At 34.7% G+C, this 19,935-nt stretch overlaps 1 protein-coding gene across 1 annotated transcript in view; it reads right to left on the reverse strand.

Moving 5' to 3' along the window:
* LRRIQ3 (leucine rich repeats and IQ motif containing 3) overlaps positions 1 to 19,935 on the reverse strand; it is a 217,299-nt gene that overhangs the window by 99,239 nt on the left and 98,125 nt on the right. Inside the window, exon 5 of the mRNA XM_059376872.1 lies at positions 2,169 to 2,325. Coding sequence (XP_059232855.1) covers positions 2,169 to 2,325 — 157 coding nt within the window. The remainder of the gene's footprint in view (positions 1 to 2,168; positions 2,326 to 19,935) is intronic.

The raw sequence follows: 19,935 nt of genomic DNA on the forward strand, positions 1-19,935 counted from the left end.
GAGGGTATGTGCTTTGGTGAGTGCTGTGAAGTGTGTAAACCTGGTGATTCACAGACCTGTACCCCTGGGGATAAAAATATATGTTTATAAAAAATAAAAAATTTAAAAAAAATTTAAAAATTCCCATAAAATAAAATAAATGAAATAAAATAATAAAATAAATAAATTAGAAATGAATAAATAAAATAAAATAAATAATAAAATAAATTTCAAAAATTTAAAATAAATTCCTAGTATTTTATTATTCCTCCCTTTCCCCTACTTAGCTTTTTTAAATGTTTCTTGGATCCTAGATTCTCGAAGGCATTCTATGGCATCACTTGTTCTCACTATAGTTTCTAATTAACCAAGCACTAAGTCACAATAACGAGTTATGTAAGAAAGAAAAATAACAAAAGAATAGTACACCAAATAAGTGAGCTAAAGAGGAGACTACAAATGAAGCCACCAGAAGATGGAACAACAATTTTATACAGAAAAATTAAAGACTCAAAGATGAACCTCACACGTTAGAATAATTTCAATTACTCTTGAGAAATTGAGCCGAGCAACTTCTATAATGTTTTATAAGTAATAGCTATAAAGAGTGAAAAAGCATAGGACAATATATATATTTATAGAATATGAAAGAATAGTTCTTAATATTAATAGTGATATGGTTAGCAGAATTACCAATGATATTAAAGAGCTTTAGAAAACTCCTTATAGTGAATATATTTCCAATATTTCTTAACATTCAAAATACTTCCTGACAGTGATATATTCTACCTAACTTCACAGATATTAAATAAAATGTCTCTATAATATGAATATTTTATTTCTATTTATGCACATATAGTAGTCACTTACCATAACAACATATACCTATATATACATATATACCCATATATGTACATAATATTTTGCATTTGGATATATGCCTATGTATATATGTGTAAGTATTTTATAAATACATAATATATATCCAAATCGGTTGTCAATTGGATATGTACCATATGCAATAGTCAATGAAAGTCTCCTCTGCATAAAGCATATAGAAAAGCAGGTTTCATGTTCAAAATTAGTGAGTTTATGTTCTACATAGAGGACCAAAAGACACTTCAAATGAGCATAATTCTTTTATAAAACATAGTATCATATAGAGCAAATTAATACAGTGGGCACTATGTGCTAATGAGGAAAAAGTTTTGAATGAGATACATATGCCTTTAAACCTATATTTTTAATTCAATGAGTAATTTTTTGTGGGTTTTAAGGGCTTGGAAGATATTCCTGTGCTATTTCTAGAATACATGTCTTCAATAACACTGAAATCAGACTAATGAGAGTCTGGACCTTTTGTAGTCCTTTCTAATCATGTTAATATAATGGAAACATTTGTAGTGCAAGCTACTTAGAAACAGTCTCATTTGTGAAGAAGTTACCACAAACAGCGCTTTACACATTATTAAAAGTTTGTTCTAGTTAGTTATAATACAATGCCAAGTCTTCATTTCTACCATTATATAATATCCAAATTAAAAAAAAAAAAAACTCTAAAGATTAAAAAAAGCACAAATTCTGGAGTCAGAAAACCTGAAGTTGAGTTTTAGCAATGCCACTCAATTATGCCCCCATCAGAGCCTTACTTTCCCTATTTAAAAAATGAGATAAAAATATCTATCTTACAGTGTTGTGGAGGATAAATTACAGAACACATGCAAAATATCTAGCACAGTGCCTGATACATAGTAGGCACTCAATAAATAAAAGCTTCTTTCTATTTTCAACGTGTCCTCAAAGCAATACATAACTTAGCAAAAAACAATGAATGAATATATATAGTATTAACAGCCTTTAATAAACTAAATACTTTTTTAAGTTTTCAACTACTATGAAGAGATTTTTACATTAATGTTAATAACTACTTATAATAATCAATACAAGAAAAATATACAAAACATAAATATAAAAATTGTTGTAATAAGAATAACACACCACAAAAATTATATTTGTGTTGTTATTATATGACTTTTCTTTCATTGAGAAAATCCCAAGCAGAATATTAACAATATAATGGAAAATATTTAAAAGAGAATGAAGAGATTTTACAAATGCTACATAAATTATAGCTATAGCATCTTAAATAAAAATATTTTAAAGATAAGTAATAAACTAATTATACTTACATGTTTCCAATGTGTAAGCTTTCCCATTATATTAGTTTCAGGTTGAAAAAAGAGATTCTTAAAGATCCTGTCTTCATATCCTTTGTGTATGTAAATCCATTTTGTTTCACATTCACCAATAAGTTTCTCCTGGCGTTTTTTGCACAGCAACAAGGGGCTGAGTATAAGGGGGGAAAATTGTCATTTAGTTTCTTTGCCATAAAGAAAGGAAAGAAAACTACTCATGAGTTCACGTACACCTTTGAAAACAGGGTAGTATATTTAACGTACTATTTGTTTTCAAATTACTATTATATAAAACTACTTAGGCACTAAGGTTTGCTCATCATCCTTCACCAAGGAATGAATGAGTGCTGAGAAATCTCTGGTGATATGAATCCACAAACAATTCTGTACTCATGTTTCACTATGTATTTTATAATATAATGGCAAGAAGAACATGACTAAATTTTCTATAGAAATATAAGACAACCAGTATGAAATCTTTTGACTTTTCTCCTCCAGTGCAGAAGTCAGTAACTCTCATTCTATGTAATGAAATAGTAAAGTTGTTTGCATTAAAGTGATGAACCAAGTAGAAGTGAGTTGAGGGAAATCGAAGGGAGAGACAAACAATGAGAGACTGTGAACACTGAGAAACAAACTGAGGGTTTTGGAGGGGAGAGGGGCAGCAGTTTGGGTGAGCCTGGTAGTGGGGGTTAAGGAAGGCACATACTGCATGAAGCACTGTGTGTGGTGCATAAACAATGAATCTTGGAACACTGAAAAAAAATTATAAAAGATAACAGTTGCCATTTGTTTTACCTCTGCCATTAGCAGAGGTAAAACAAAATTAACCAAGGAAAGCAATTTTTCCCATTTTTCATATTAGTGGTAGTGGCTACTAACTAGTTAGTACTTAGTGGTCACTAACTGCCAAAAGAAGAAAGAAACCAGGGATTTTCAAAGAAAATCTTTCATTCTGAAAGTAACCAATATGTGCTCTGTGAAGAGAAAAAAGTCCTTAATACCATGAAGCTTATATTCTCTTAAAAGTAGAGATAGGGGAACTTGGTGGCTCAGTCAGTTAAGTATCTATCTGCCTTTGGCTCAGGTCATGATCCAGGGTCCTGGGATAGCCCTGTCAGGTTTCTGGCTCCGTGGAGATCCTGCTTCTCCCTCTCCTCCCTGCTCCTGCTCTCTCTCTCACTATCGCTGTTGCCAGCTCTCTCTCTCTCAAATAAATAAATAAATCTTCAAAAAAATTAAGTAGAGATAGATAATACAGAAATAAAACACTAGAGATATGAGTGAATTGTCTTTCACACAGGCTGGATTGGGATAGTAATACTGAAAAGAAACAAGATAATGTGGGAATTTCAGGATACAAAAATTCTAGCAGAGCAAACAGCAAGTACAAAAAGCCAGTCAGAAGTATGCTTAAGGAGGCAAGAATATATTTGATATAGGTCACTGGAATGGACAATCATTGTTGAGTTTTTAGGAAAAAAGTAGTTTTGAATAGAATCACATTAGGTAGACAGTTTCTGGGATACAGTTGTGAGGAGTTCTGTGGATCCTCTCCCCAGTGAGACAAGTATTTAAAATCTCTGGAAATTATCCTAAGGGCATACAGCAAATAAACAAATATTTATTCAATAAAATCTATTATAGCTCAGTAAGAACAGTGAGACACTTTTGGATTTAAACAATTCACTGTCTCTTTTCTCTCCGTCTCGCCTGACCTAGGTTCAGACTACCAAAAGTTCTAATCCAAAAAGGCAAAACCGAGAAAACACAGGATCCCTTCCCTACCTAGTTCCAGTCGAGGGCTACAGAGTCACTGCAAGAAATACCCTAGCCTGGATCCATGTTTTAGAGAATCTATTTCAAGCAAGAATGTCTGAGAGAACTTGGGCTCTCTTCCTCCTCTTAGAACTCACTTGTACAGTAGAAGCTTTAACTCAGGTGCAATAGGGAGAGAATACTGGAACCCTGATAGCTCTTGCCTCAGAAAGTGATAAACACTTACAAGGAGAAGAGTTGCTCTAAGAGAGTACAAAACTAAACTAAACCATCTTGAGGTTTATCAGAGAGAACCAAAAGAGACGGCTAAGAAGAGCTCTTCTGAGATCTGAAGAAACTGCAAAAACTGGCCTCAAAGATCACTTTCGAAAAGAGTTCAGTTTTAAAAGATCACATTGTGGAGCAATTTATTTCCAGGGAATTGTTGAAAACAATAGTCAGATGGCAATTAGTGAAAGTTAATAATAGGTGCTATACCTTCAGAATAGCCTAACAAGAAATCAGAAAAGGGGAAACTCAAAGAGTTTTAGCACTCAAAGAGCGCTAAAATCACTCATTCCAAGGGTGACTGCACCTGGCTAAAAGTTTGCCCTCTAAGGAGCAATACCAGAGGCTACCCAATGCAGGGGGAATAAAGTTTACTAACATAGTGTAGCTAAGTTATTAAACAAAAAGTCCAGGTAAGGAGATCAACCAAGGGTGGTTACAATATACTATCTAAAATGTCCAGTTTTCAACAAAAAATTATGGGACAAAGAAACACAAAAGTATAGGCAAAGAGTAAGCCTTTTTTTTTTTTTTAAAGATTTTATTTATTTGACAGAGAGAGATCACAAGCAGGCAGAGAGGCAGGCAGAGAGGAAGAAGCAGGCTCCCTGCTGAGCAGAGCCCAATGCAGGGCTCAATCCCAGGACCCTGAGATCATGACCTGAGCCAAAGGCAACAGCTCAACCCACTGAGCCACCCAGGCGCCCCAAAGAGTAAGCCTTTGAAACTGCCTTTGAAAGGGCACAAATCCCAGACATAACAGATAAATACTTAAAGACAACTATTATAAATATGTTTAAAGGAAATAAGCCTCAAATAAGTAAAGAAAGGTATAAAAACATGATCTTTTCAAATAGAGATTATCAATAAAGACATAGAAATTATAAAACAGAACCAAATGAAAATTCTGCTGTTGAAAAGTACAGTAATTGGAATGAAAATTTTGCTAGAGTAGTTCAACAGTAGATTTGAATTAGAAGAAGAAAAAAATCAGAAATCCACCAACATATGACTAATAGGACTTACCAGGGGAGAGAGAGAAAAAAGACAGAAAAAATTATTAGAAGTGTTAAAACTTTCTGAAATCTGATGAAAAACATTAATCTACACAACCAAGAGCTCAAAAAAACTATAAGTAAAATAAATGCATAAAAATCATATGAAGATACATCGGAGTAAAATAGCTGAAATCCAGGGGCACCTCGGTTGTTCAGTCAGTTAAATATCTGCCTTTGGCTTAGGTCATGATCTCAGGGTCCTCAGATTGATACCAGCATCAGGCTCTCTGCTCAGTGGGAAGTCTTCTCCCTCTCATTCTCCCTCTGTGTGTTCTTTCTCTCTCTCTCTTCCATTCTTTCTCTCTCTCTCAAATAAATAAAATCTTTAGAAAAAAATAGCCGAAATCCAAAATCAAAGGGAAAATCCTGAAAATAGCAGAAGAAAAAGGCCTAGTCATACATGCACAAGGGAACCCAAGTAAGATTAAATTAAACAAGGGGATTTTCTGGCCCTGGAACCTGGTATGCCATTGCATGGGAGCTAAGTCATAGCCCTACCACTTTAAAGCGTGGCTTCCGGCACCATTTGACAGGCAGGGAACACCAGCAACGCTCAAGCTAAGAGGGAAGTGGGCAGAGCTGATTCACCCCAAGAGCAAATATAGCACCCGGTTTAGAGGGTTCCCCTGCTTTGCCCAGTCAAGGGAGCTAATTCATAGCTTCATCACTGCTCACTATAGCTCCTGGTCCCTCTCAATGGGAAAACCTGTTTAGGAAAACTTGGGAGTTGTCTAGAGTGGTCCACCCACAAGAGAGCTAAGTCATAGCACCATGTGCCGCACAGCATGATCCCTGGTTTCATCAGACGGAAAGGGCTGCCAAGAATACCCAGAAGCAAACACTTACAAGGAGAAGGAGAATCCAGCAAAAATGAGTGGCAGGCAGATAGAGCTGACTGCTCCGGAAGAAAGGCAGTGGTTTTGTTCAGCCAGGGAGCTTTCAGCATGGGGCATTTTGAGTCAAGGCCACAAACAACGAACTTAAGTGGACTTGGAACTGTTTCTCTCACTGCACCTAGGCAAGGAAACTAATTTGCACTTATTGCTGAATATTGGCTTCAGCCTGCCCAACCTGAGAATCTTACCCTAGAGCACACAAGAAACAGTGTATTCCATCCAATAGCTCTGCTCAGAGTGGCACTTAAATAGAGAGCACAGTCCATGACTTTCTCTGTCTGCAGAGCGAAACGGGTCACAGCTGACTAGGATATTCAGTCACCAAATAATGAGATGTGCAAGCCTGGACTCCTCTCCTACTGTCCTGGTAGGGCAAAAAAACTAATTCAAAGCTTCATCTACTGCTGAGTATACTACCAAATCCCAACCACCTAATAATTCTAACCAGAGACTGATCTAGGCCTAACCACAGAGCCCACACTCCAATCTCACTTGGGCAAGCCAAGTAAGAAACCAAGCCAGGAGTCCTATCTAACTCTTCTCAGCCAGTGGTACACACTCAGAACAGCTGCCTCACCAAAAATAGACCCTGAAATAGCAGGTACCACCTGCCCAAGGACATCATCAGCAGACACATCCAGATACACAAACTGAGCTATCTGGAGAAGTGTCTCTGTCAAGGTGAACCTATAAAGTCTGGAAAAGGAAACTGTTTAGCCAAATGTGCAGATACCAATGTAAGGAATGAAAGATGACAAAAATCAAATAAATATAACACAAAAACTAACAGAACTCCAATAACTGGCCCTAAAGAAATGGAGATCAATGAACTATCAAATTCAGCTCCTTAAAGAGCCTACATGCAGATTCACTCATCCTGGGCCCAATGCAGAAGTAGTCCTTTAAAAACCACTCAAAATTTGGGTAAAAGGACTCATTTCCTAATTCAAAGCATTGGTCTGGTGGGGCAGAGACCTACTAGATTATCCTACAGAATCAGAGGAGTAGGTGACATCTTCCTGCTCTCCCCATCTTGCTAAAGCTGGAAGTTACCATCTTTTTATCCCCTCTCCTGTGGCCGTCACCATTATGCTTCAGCTAAAGGGCACGTTCCTGCATGCTCTCCTTCTGCCTTGCCAAAGCCAGCATGTGACATCTTTTGTTTTTTTTCATTTTTTTTTCTTTTCTTTTTTTTTTTCCCACCTTTCTTTTCTTCTTCTGTCTCCTTCTTTACTATTTCTTTCCTTTTTTGGTAGATGCCATCTTTGCACTTTCCCTGTACTGCACTCCAGAACACCCATATATACCAGAGAAGAACTTCTCCACCTATCCAGTGCCACAGTTTTCCTATCAGTGACCTGTTTGTTTTGTTTTGTTTTGTTTTATGGCTGCCTTTAATCACCTGGCTATGGAGACAAGGGGACTTGAATTCTTGGGTCCCAAGAGGCTCTAACAATTAGAAAGAAAGCTCTTGACAGACTACAAATCCCCAGGCATTAAATAGATAGTACATTGAAACACACTGCCAATCTTTCTGAGAAAGAGGCCATTTCCTTCCACAGGAGATTTGGCCTGAGGGGCAGGTTTCTGGTTTGGCACAATTATAAGCACCTATGGAAGTATTCTCAGAGAACTAAGGCCAGTGGATATAACCTTTGCACCTTCCCTCTGCTTCAGTTCAGCCAGCTAAGTATCTTCCTGAATGACATTTATACTCTTTTCTGGTGCCCAGATTTTTGCAGATGCTGTAGGGGACAGCTCTATATTGACTAGCTCTGGTAACCAGTAAGGCTTATACTCACGGGTCCCACATAAATGTAACTAATGGAGAAAAAGTTCTTAAACAGCTACCATGCCCAGGCTATGGCACAAAGCAACAGATACATGAGTCCAATCTTTCTGTTAAAAAGAACTATTAGCTTCAGGCTACAGCTTTAGCCTGAGGTTCAAGCTCCCAGCTAAACACACATCTAAGGACTAACTGTAAATATTTCCTGAAACCTTGGAGGGTGGGCATTAATTTCACTCTCTCTCCCTCTACCATGTTCTCCTAGAGCACTAGCATCCCTCAAAGAAAGCTCTAGCACAAGTCTCTTACCTGATGGTATTCTGGTTTTTATGGCTGCTGCCCAGGAGATACTCCTTGATCCTCAGGCTCTGGTGGGTAGGGGGGAGGGAGCTTGTGTTCCTGAGTCACACAAGACTAACAATCAGAGAGACAATTCCTCACAGATTACGAGCCACAGGACACCACACAGACAATAGACAGAAACACATCCCCAGATTTTCTATGAAAGAGACTTACTTGCTAGTGCTGGAGTTTCAGACATAGGGACAACTATAGACTTGGCAAGCTTCTAGTGCCAGGAAGCACTCTTAGGGAATATGGACTGGGGATGCCATCTTTGCATTCTCCTTCACTACAACTCATAGGTATCTCCCTGAAAGGAGCTTGCACACTCATTTGGAGCCAATATTATAGTCAGTGTTACCGAGGGGACATATCCAGATCACCTGGCTCAAGGGCCCAGCAGGATTTATGGTTGTAGTCCCACAGGACAATATATATTTGCACTCTAAAAGCTTCTGCTTCAGGGTCTGGCTTCCAATCAGCTTGAATCTAGGTATTGGATGAAATCCTCCCTATAGGGACACTGACTGGTTTTGACACACACTCAAATATGGGGAGCTATTAAAAATAAATAGGCTCTTTGAACAATTGCAAGGGTTTGAAAGACAATCAAGAGCTAAGGCAGCATTAGAAAACAAGGTTCATCTCCCACATGAGACCAATCATTCAAGAGTAGGAGAGGTAGCTAACATCTAATACATAGAAAGCAACACAGAGTCAAGCAAAAGGTAGAAAGTATATACTTTATACCCAGTTACATTCTGGATGAAAGAATAAGATAAAACCTCAGGGTGGGGGTGAGGGGAGGAAACTGTAATAAAATAGAGATAAGTAATTTACCTAACAGAGTTCAGATAATTTGTCACATAGATGCTCATTAAACTCCGGAGAAAAATGATTAAGAGAACTTCAACAAATAGATAGAAAATATAAGAAATTTCCAATCAGGAGAAATCAATAACTACAATGAAAAATACACTAGAGGGATTCCTTAACAGACTAGATCAAGCAGAAGAAAGGATCAATGAACTCAATTACAGGGAAGAGAACTCATCCAATCAGAACATCAGAAAGAATCAATGAAACAATATGGAATTGGGAGGGAGACAAACCATAAGTGACTCTTAATCTCACAAAACAAACTGAGGGTTGCTGGGGGGAGGGGGGTGGGGAGAAGGGGGTGGGATTATGGACATTGGGGAGGGTATGTGCTTTGGTGAGTGCTGTTATGTGTGTAAACCTGGTGATTCACAGACCTGTACCCCTGGGGATAAAAATATATGTTTATAAAAAATAAAAAAATAATAATATGAAAAAGAGTAAATACAGACTAATGAGTATATGGGACAATGTCAAGTAGACAAACATTTGCATTATAGAAATCTCACAAGAAGGGATAAAGAAAGGGGTGAAATGATAGCTGGAGAAATACTGGTTGAAATTTCCCTTATCTGAAGAAAGAAAAGTATGTCCAGATCCAAGACCCACAAAGAGTTCCAACTAGGATGAAATCAGAGACCTACACCAAGACACATTATACTATAACTGACAAGGTTAAAAAGAAGAGGAGAATTTTAAAAGCAGTAAAAGAGAAACAACTTGGCACATATAAGGAAGCCCTCATAACACTATCAAAAGATTTTTCAGCAGAAACTTTACAAGCCAGAAGAGAGAGGTATGATATATCAAAGTGCTAAAAGCAGAAAAATCTCAACCAAAATACTCTACCCAGCTTCATATACCATTCAGAATTAAAAGAGAAATAGAGAATTTTCTGCAGAAGCAAAGACTAACAGAGTCTATCACCACTAAACTTGCCTTACAAAAAATGTTAAAGTACTTTTTTAAGCTGAAAAGAAAGGACATTAATTAGCAACAATAAAATAACAACAACAACAAAAATATGAAAGGACAGCACTCAGTGTTGAAGATAAATGTATGGTAAAGGTAGTAGATTGGTCACTTATACAGCTAATATGAAGGTTAAAAGACAAGAGAAATAAAAATAATGGTAACTATATTAAGGAATGAACAAGATAAAAATGCAAAATGTGACAACAAAAACAAAGTGTTGGGGGAGAAGGGTAAAATGGAGGGATTTAAAATGCTTTGAAAATTAAGTTATCAACTTAAAATAAATTATTATAAGTTGTTATATTTAAGCCTTATGGTAGCCACCAAAAAAATACTTATAGTAGATAAGCAAAAGATAATGAGAAAGAAATCTAAGCATATCACAAAAGAAAGTCATCACACAAAGGAAGACAGCAAAAGAAAAAAAGAAACAGAACTACAAAACAAAAAAATAAAATAAAAAAATACTAAGACAATTAACAAAATGTCAATTAAGTACATAACTATCAATAATTAATTTAAATGTAAGTGCACTGAATTCTCAAAAAGACAGAGAATGTCAGAATGGACTTTTTTTTTAAAGACCAATCTATATGCTGCTTCTAAGAGACTCACTGCAGGTGATGCAAGATTGAAGGTGAGGACATGAAAAAGATATCCCATGCAAATGAAAACCAACAGAAAGCTGGAGAAACTATTCTTATATCAGACAAAACAGACTTTTGTTTGTTTGCTTGCTGTTGTTGTTGTTTTTCAAAATAAACTTTAAACACTGTGGTGAGACATAAATAAGGGCATTCCATCATGATAAAGAAGTCAATCAAACAAGAGGATATATTATTTGTAAATATTTATATACCCAACATGAGATAATATAAACATAAAACACATATTAACAGACCTAAAGGGATTCATAGTGAAACAATGATAGTAGGGTACTTTATACCCCAGTTATGTCAATAGATAAATCATCCAGATAGAAAATCAATAAGAAAATATCAATCTTAAATAAAATTGAGGCCAGATGAACTTAACAAATACATATAGAACATTTCATCCAAAAGAAATGCAATATATATTCTTCTTAAATGCACATAGAACATTCTCCAGAATAGATCATATATTAGCTCACCAAAGGAATCATAACAAATTTAAAAGACAAAAATCATATCAAGCTTCTTTTCTAACCATAATGGCATAAAACTGGAAATAAACTATAAAAAGAAAACTGGGAAATTCATATATATTTGGACACTAAAAACATGTTATTGAACAATCAAGGAGTCAATGTAGAAATAAAAAAATAAAATAAAAACATCTGGAGACAAAATAAAATGGAAATACGATATGTTAACACTTATAGGATATAACAAAAGCAGTTCTAAGAAAGAAGTTCATAACAATTAATGCCTACCTCAGAAAACAAGAGAAATCTCAAATAAACTATCCCTTCACACCTCAAGAAACTAGAAAAAAATGAGTACAAATGAATCCCAAATGGAAGAAAGGAATAACAAAGATCAAAGCAGAAATAAATGAAATATAGACTAAAAACAGAGTAGAAAGGATCAATGAAACCCAGAGCTTCTTCTCTGGAAAGATAAACAAAACAGAAAAAACTTTAGGTAGACTCAGCAAGAAAAAAAGTCTCATCAAATAAAATCAGAAATGAAAGAGATGTTACAAATGATACCACAGAAAATTGTGAGACTATAACAAACAATTAGAGGCTAACAAATAGGTAAACCAAAAAGAAACAGATACAGTCAAAGAAACATATAATCTTCTGTGGCCGAATCTTGAAGAAACAGCAAATTCAAATAAACAAATTACTAGTAGGTAGAACGAATCAGCAATTTTAAAACCCCCTACAAACAAAAGGTCAGAACCAGATGGCTTTACTGGAAACTTCTACCAAACATTTAAAGTAGAATTAATACCAATCCATCTCAAACTCTTCCAAAAGATAGAAGAGGAAACACTTCCAAACTCTATTTATAAGGCCAGCATTATCCTGATATCAAAACCAGACAAGGATATCACAAGAAAAAAATTTATAGGCCAATACCCCAAATCTTTAACAAAATTATTAGTAAACTGAATTCAATAATACATTTAAAGTATTGTACACCATGATCAAGTGGGATGTGTTCAAGGGTTATAAAGATGGTTTAACATTTGCCAAGCAATCAACATGACACATTAACAAACCAAAGGCTAAAATTCATAGGATCATCTCAATAGATACAGAAAAAAAAAATTTCACAAAGTTAAATACCCATTTATGATAAAAATTCTTAATAAAGTGTGTATAAAGAAAATGTACCTCAACATGGCATGGCCAGATATGACTGACAAGCCTACAGCTAACATTATCTTCAATGTTGAAAACCTCAGAGCTTTTCCTCAAAGATCAGGAACATGACAAAGATACCTTTTATTCAAAATAGTATTGGAAGGCCTATCCAGAGCACTTAGGCAAGAAAAAAGACACAAAAATGCATTCAGACTGGAAAGGAGGAAGTAAACTCTCACTATCTGTATATGGCATTACATTATATATAGAAAACCCTGAAGACTCTTTCAAAAAACTGCTTGAACTAATAAATGAACTCAGTAAAGTTGCAATATACAAAAATCTGTTGTTTCTATACAATAACAACAAACTATCAGAAAGAGAAAACAAGACCACAACCCCATTTAAATCACATCAGAAAAAATAAAATACCTAGGTATAAGGTTAATCAAGAAGGGGAAAGACCATAATACTAAAAGTATAAGACATTAATGAAACTTTAAAGGACTCAAAGAAATAGAAAGATATTCTGTGCTTATTAAGTGGAAGAATTAATATTGTTAAAATGTCCATACTACCCAAAGCAATCTACATATTCAGTGCAACCCCTATCAAAATATCAATGGCAGAACTAGAAGAGACAATTCTAAAATTGGGATGAAACTACAAAAGACCCTAAATAGTCAAAGCAATCTTGAGAACAAAGCTGGAAGCATCATGACCCCTGATTTCAAACTACATTATAGAGCTATAGTGATCAAGAGTATGGTATTGGCATTGAATACATAGGTTGATGGAACAGAACAGAGATCCCAGAAATAATCTCAGCATATATGATCAGTTACTTTATGACAAAGTAGCCAAGAATATACAATAGGGATAAAACAGTATCTTCAATAAATGCTAGGAAAACTGAACAGCAACATGGAAAAGAATAAAATTGGACCACTATTTCATACCATATATAAAAATTAACTCAAAATGTAGTGAAGACTTGAATATAAGACCTAAAACCATAAAATTCCTAGAAGAAAAGGAGTGGCAAGCTCCTTGACATGGGTCTCGGCTTATAATTTGCTAATGGTGGTGCCAAATTCAATACAACTCTAATTTAAAAGTTAAAAAGACAAACATAGTAAAAGTAACCATAACTGCAAAATTATTATTAGTTGCACAACATAAAAACATAAATTTTAACATCAATAATCTAAATGTGAAGGCGAGGAAAATAAAAGCATAAAGCTTAGGAATCCTATTGAGGTTAAGTTGTTATTAGTTTAAAACAAGATGTTATAATTTTAAGATATCTTATGCATGCCTCATGGTAACCACAAAGGAAATATTTGTAGTAACTATAGTAGAGAACATGATAAAGACATCATGAACATGAAAAGACATTAAAATTCAAAAAAGAAAGCAGGAAACAAGGAAAAATGGATTTACAAAACAACCAGAAAACAAAATGGCAGAAAACAACAAAATGGCAGTAACAACCAAAAATAACAAATTATCCTTATCAATAATTATTTTAACATAACTGGATTTAATCTTGTAATCAAAAGATACAGAATGGCTAAAAACAAGATCCAACAATATGCTGCCTACAAGAGACACACTTGAGACTTAAAGACATACTTAGCCTGAGAGTAAATTGATAAAGAAGATATTTCAGGCAAATGGTAACAACAATTATTATAATGGTAATAACTATACCTATAACAGACAAAACAATCTTTAAGCTAAAAATGGTATAAAAAGACAAAGAAGGGTATTACATAATGACAACAGAATCAATATATCAAAAAGTTATATCAATTTTAAATACTGCCCCAAATTGGAGCACCTAAATCAAAAACTAGGTCAATCAAAAACTAACAGAGTTAAGAGACAAAAAGCAATACCACAATGGTTGGGGACTTTAATAACACACTCTCAACAATGGATAGATCAAATAGAGAATCAATAAGGAAACAGTGGATTCGAACAACACTGGAGACTAAATGGGCTTAACAGACAAATATGGAATATTCTACTTGACAATATAGAATACACATTCTTCTCTTGTGCATATAAAACATTTTCAAGATAGATCATATGTTACGCCACAGAACAAGTCTTAGTAAGTTCAAGAAGATTTAAATCATACCAAGTAACTCCTTTCATCACAATAGTATAACTAGAGATCAGTAACAAAAGAACAAGTGAAAATTATATAAATATATAGAAATTAAACAACACTCTCCCAAACAATCAATGGCTTGAAGAAAAAGTTAAAAGGAAATTTTTATAAAAAGTATCAAGATAAACCAAATAGAAAAACAACATAGCAAAACTTATGGGATGCAGCAAAAGTAGTACTTAGAAGGTTGTTCATACTAATGAATGCCTCTATTAAGAATCAAGAAAGATCTCTAGTAAATTACCTAACTCTACATCTTAAGGAACTGCAAAAAGAAGAGCAAACTGAGCACATAGTTAGCATAAAGGGTAAAGATACTGAAGATTAGAACAGAAATAAAAATAAAAGAATTAAAAGAAATGAAAAGAAAGGAAAGTAAATAGAGAACAGGAAAACAATAGAAAGGATAACCAAATTAAGAGTTGGTTATTTGAAAAGATAAAGTTGACAAATATTTAGCTAGGAAAAAAAAAAAAAACCCACAAGGGAACAGAGGAACCAAAGCAACAAAATTATAAATGTAAAAAAGGACATTGCAACTGATACCACAGAAACACAAAAGAATCATAAGAGACAACATGAATAACTATTTGCCAACTAAAGAATGGAGAAATTCTTAGAAATCTACAAACTACCAAGACTGACTCAGGAAGATTTATAAAGTCACTAATAACAAGATATTATCAGTAAGATATAATCAGTAATCAAAAATCTCCCAAAGAAGAAAAGACCACAGCGAAATGTCTTCCCTGGTGAATTTTATCAAACATTTAAAGAAGAATCAACACCAATTATTCTCAAACCAGATACTAAGTTAAGTCCATTGGAAAAAAAAAATGAAGAAAACTAGACATGTGAAAAATAGCACTGTTAATATAACAAATTCGATGAATATATACTTGCTGTTCTTTCTTCACTTAGCTCCTTTAAAGTCCAACACATTTTATAAATTGATAATTATAATAATGTACAATTGGTTTTGTAACATACATGGATATATAATAGCATGAAAAAGAAGAAAGGACATATATATAGAGAGAAATAATATTTTATATCTCACTAGACAAGTCTGTATATATGTGAATTAATTAAATTAAGGTTTATATTTTAAGTTCTGGAGGGGGGGGAACAATAACTAAATATATGCAATTAAAACATCATTAAAGGAATGGAAAAAAAAACAGTTACTAAGGCCAGTATACAATTAAAACATCATTAAAGGAATGTAAATGTTACTTTATAAAATATTCATTTAATGCAAGAAAGTAGTAATGGAGGGGGAGAAGAACAAAAAGATATGAGATGTATCTGTGAATGTTGTTAATATTTAGATTTATTTCAAATCATCTTGTGTTTTTGATATTTTATGGGTTTTTTGTTCTCAATATTTTAAATCATTAAGTATGCATGCCTATTTTACATATAATTTTAATTTTTAATATATTTGCTTTTTTAAAACTACTCATGGCATAGCATAATATGACTATCAAGAGAAGCCGTGGATCTCAGCTCCTTCCAGGTGAAAGAAAATGTTGGTTCACATGTCCAGGGCTCTCAACTTCTCTGATGGGATTCTTTGAAGGACTAGCTTCTGCTTTGCCTGTCTATGAGTCCAGCCACCTGGAGGAGAATGGAGGCAGTGGCTTGGGCTGGTAAATGCCTTAATTTCATCTCCCTGGCTCAGAACAAAGTAAGCAAAGGGAAACACAGTTGCCTACAGTGCCACAACTTTTCTTGGGGCTGTCCAAAGAACTGACTTCTGACTTGCCTATATTCAAGTGCTGACAAAACCTAGCATCACCTTGCTGCTACTTGAGGACTACTGGGAGAACAGATAAAGATTTGGGTGGGCAGTCACCGTACCTCCTATCCCGGTTTGGCATAAAGCAGGTAAATAAAATCTCTACCTCCTACCTTCTTGCTGGAGAGAAAAAAGGTTGGACACCTAATGATACAACTTTACTGAGGTTATCTGAGGAACTGGCTTCAGCAGCACTTGTCCCAGTACACTAATGAGACCTGGCATACCCTAGACACCTAGGGGAATACAGAGAACACAGAAAGCAGGCTGAATTATTATAAAGTTTTGAGAGGCCACCAGAAACTCTGCTAGGCTGATTGTTTGCGGGTATTCTTCTGTTATGAGGCTACTCCATAATAACTAGGAGATGTGCGTGCTTCATCAAAAGGGCAGAAAGCAACTCAGAGTCAAGGAAAATGAAGAATCAGGTAAAGATGCTTCAAACAAAGGAACAAGATAAATCTCCAGAAACTGACTGTAATGAAAAAAGCTATATAAATTACCTGAAGCAGAATTCAAGATAAATGCCATAAAGATGTTCACTGAGGACAAAAGAACAATGCAGGAGCAGAATGAGAATTTTAACATGGGGGGAAGAAAATGGGGGGAAAGCACTTAACAAAAATCATGGAGCTCAAGAACACAAACACTGCACTGAAAAAAATTCACTAAAGTGGTTCAAAAATAAATTATATGCAGCAGAACACAAGATCAGAAAACTCAAAGACAACTCATTGAGAGTAATTTAGTAAGAGGAACAAAAACAACAAGAATGAAACAGAGTGAAGAAATCTTCAGGGACTTATGGAATACCAACAAACAGACTAAAATATGCATTATAGAGGTCCCAGTAGAAGAAGAGAGAGAAAACAAATCAGAAAGTGTGTTCAAAGAAATAATTTCTTCCTAAATCTAGGGAAGAAAATGGATGAATCTGAAGCCAAGATACCTAATTAGAATCGAAGAAGTAAAACTGTCTGTCCCTTTTCTCAGATGATATGATCTTAGATATAAAACATCCTAAAGATACATGTTTTTTAAAAAGTTAGAACTAATAAACACATTTGGTAAAGTTGCAGGATACAAAATCAACATACAAAAATCAATGTTTCTATATACTAATGATAAACTATCTGAAAATGAAATTAGAAACACCATCCCATTTACAATTTCAACAAAAAGAGTAAAATCCAGAAATAAACTTAATGGAGGAGGTGAAATACTTGTATACCAAAAACTTAAAACACTGATGAAAGACAAATACCATATGATTTCATTCATATGTGGAATTTAAGTAACAAAACAAGCAAAGGGAGAACAAAAGAGAGAGGCAAATCAAGAAACAGACTCAAGTATAGAGAACAACTTGATGATTACCAGAGGGCAGTTGGATGGGGGATATGTTAAATAGGTGATGGGGAGTACACTAGTGATGAGCACTGGCTGTGGTATGGATGTGTTAAATCACTATGTTAAACACCTTAAACTAATTACTACACTGTATATTAACTAACTAGAATTTAAATAAAGCTTAAAAGACAAAATCATAAGTAAAAAAGAAACATTGATGAAAGAAATAAAAGAAGACACAAACAAATGGAAACCTAATTTGTGTTTACAGGCTAGAATATTAATAGTAAAATGTCCATACTATCCAAAATGATCTATAGATTTAACACAGACCTTATCAATATACCAATGGATTTTTTACTGAAATACAAAAAAAAAAAAAATTATATTGGAATCCATTGGAAGCATGAAAACCCACAAATAGCCACATCCATCTTGAAAAGGAGTAACAAAACTGGAGGCATCACACTTTCTGATTTTAAAATACACTATAAACCTATAGTAATCAAAGCAGTATAGTACTTGAATCTGGTTGACAAATACAGCAATGGAACTGTATAGAGAGACTAGTAGTAAATCCATATATCACAGCCAATTGATCATTCACAGGGATTTTAAGAATACCCAATGGGGAAAGAATAGTTACTTCAAAAAATGGTGCTGTGAAAACTGACTATCCACATGTGAAAGAATGAAATTGGAAGCTTATTTCACACAATACATAAAAAAATCAACCCAGAACATTTTAAAGATTTCAATGTAAGGCCTGAAACTGTAAAATTCCTAGAAAAAAAAAAACAGGAAAAAGTTTCATGACATTAGTCTTGGCAATGATTTCATGTATATGAAACAGGAAACAAAAGAAAAACGGACAAGTGAGGCTACCCTAAATTAAAAAGCTTCTGCACAACAAAGTAACAGGCAAATGAATGAAAAGGCAACCTACTGAATGGGGAAAAATGTCTGTGAAACATCTATCTGATAAGGACTTAATTTCTAAAATATATGAGGAACTTTAATAACTCAATAGTAAAAAAGAAAAAGCAGAAAAACAATAACAAAAAACTAATAACCATAGATTAAAATGGGTTAAGGACTTGAACAGAGATTTCTCCAAATAAAACATACAAATGGCCAATAGATATATGAAAAATATATCAATAGCTCTAATGATCAAATCAAAACCACAAGGAGATGGTTATTATTAAAAACAACAACAACAAAACAAAAGACAAGTGTTGGTAAGGATGTGGAGTAAATGAAACCCTGCCCACCTCTGATGGGAATATAAAATAGCATATCCACTACGGAAAACAGTACAGAAGTTTCTCAAAAAATGAAAAATAGATCTACCATATGATCCAGCAATCTCACTTCTGGTATTTATCAAAAAGAACTGAAATCAGGATCTCAAAATAAATGTGAGGCAGTATCACCCCCATATTCATTGTGGCACTACTCAAATTAGTCAAACTATGGAAACAAATGTCCACTGACAGATGATTGGGCATCATGGCTTGAACCATGAGGTGTTGTTGTCGTTGATTGCGACGGACACGGCCACACACCCAACGTAACATTAGTACGTTAGCTGTGATTAAGAGAACAGCCATGGCACCAAGTCTGGCCCACTGTTTGAGGAACGAAACAGATTGCTGTAACATTTTTTTCCACTCACTAACAGGTGCAATAGTTACTTTGGTAGAATTTATGGATATAATTTGAGCTCGTAATTGCTTAGTTAAATTTTGAAATTGACGGTTCCAGGTACCATTAAGCATTCTTCCCAATTGTCGAGACTGATTGGCCGCTACTGACAAGTTATTGTAAGCTACGGGAGTAACACAAAGTCCCGCCATATTATGTATACATCCTGTTGAGATTATAGATTCTAAGACATCTATTTGTTCCTGTACTAGATCAACTCTTTGATTTACAATAAGGATCCCAGCATGCAAATGTCCGTTAATTTGTTCTTGCATAGCCAATGCTTCAGTGACCATTCCTGTGATGTTGTTGAGCGTGGCGGCTGTCTATACCGAGGTTGTCAATGCTACCGCGGCAGCAGTAGCAGCGGCGGCGGATGCTGCGATAGCTGCAATAATGGCTGCTGTTATTCCAAAGTCTCATTTATGTTGAAGCAGCACCGG

The sequence above is a fragment of the Mustela nigripes genome, chromosome 14 (assembly GCF_022355385.1).
Source record: "Mustela nigripes isolate SB6536 chromosome 14, MUSNIG.SB6536, whole genome shotgun sequence".
NCBI classification, from domain to species: domain Eukaryota; kingdom Metazoa; phylum Chordata; class Mammalia; order Carnivora; family Mustelidae; genus Mustela; species Mustela nigripes.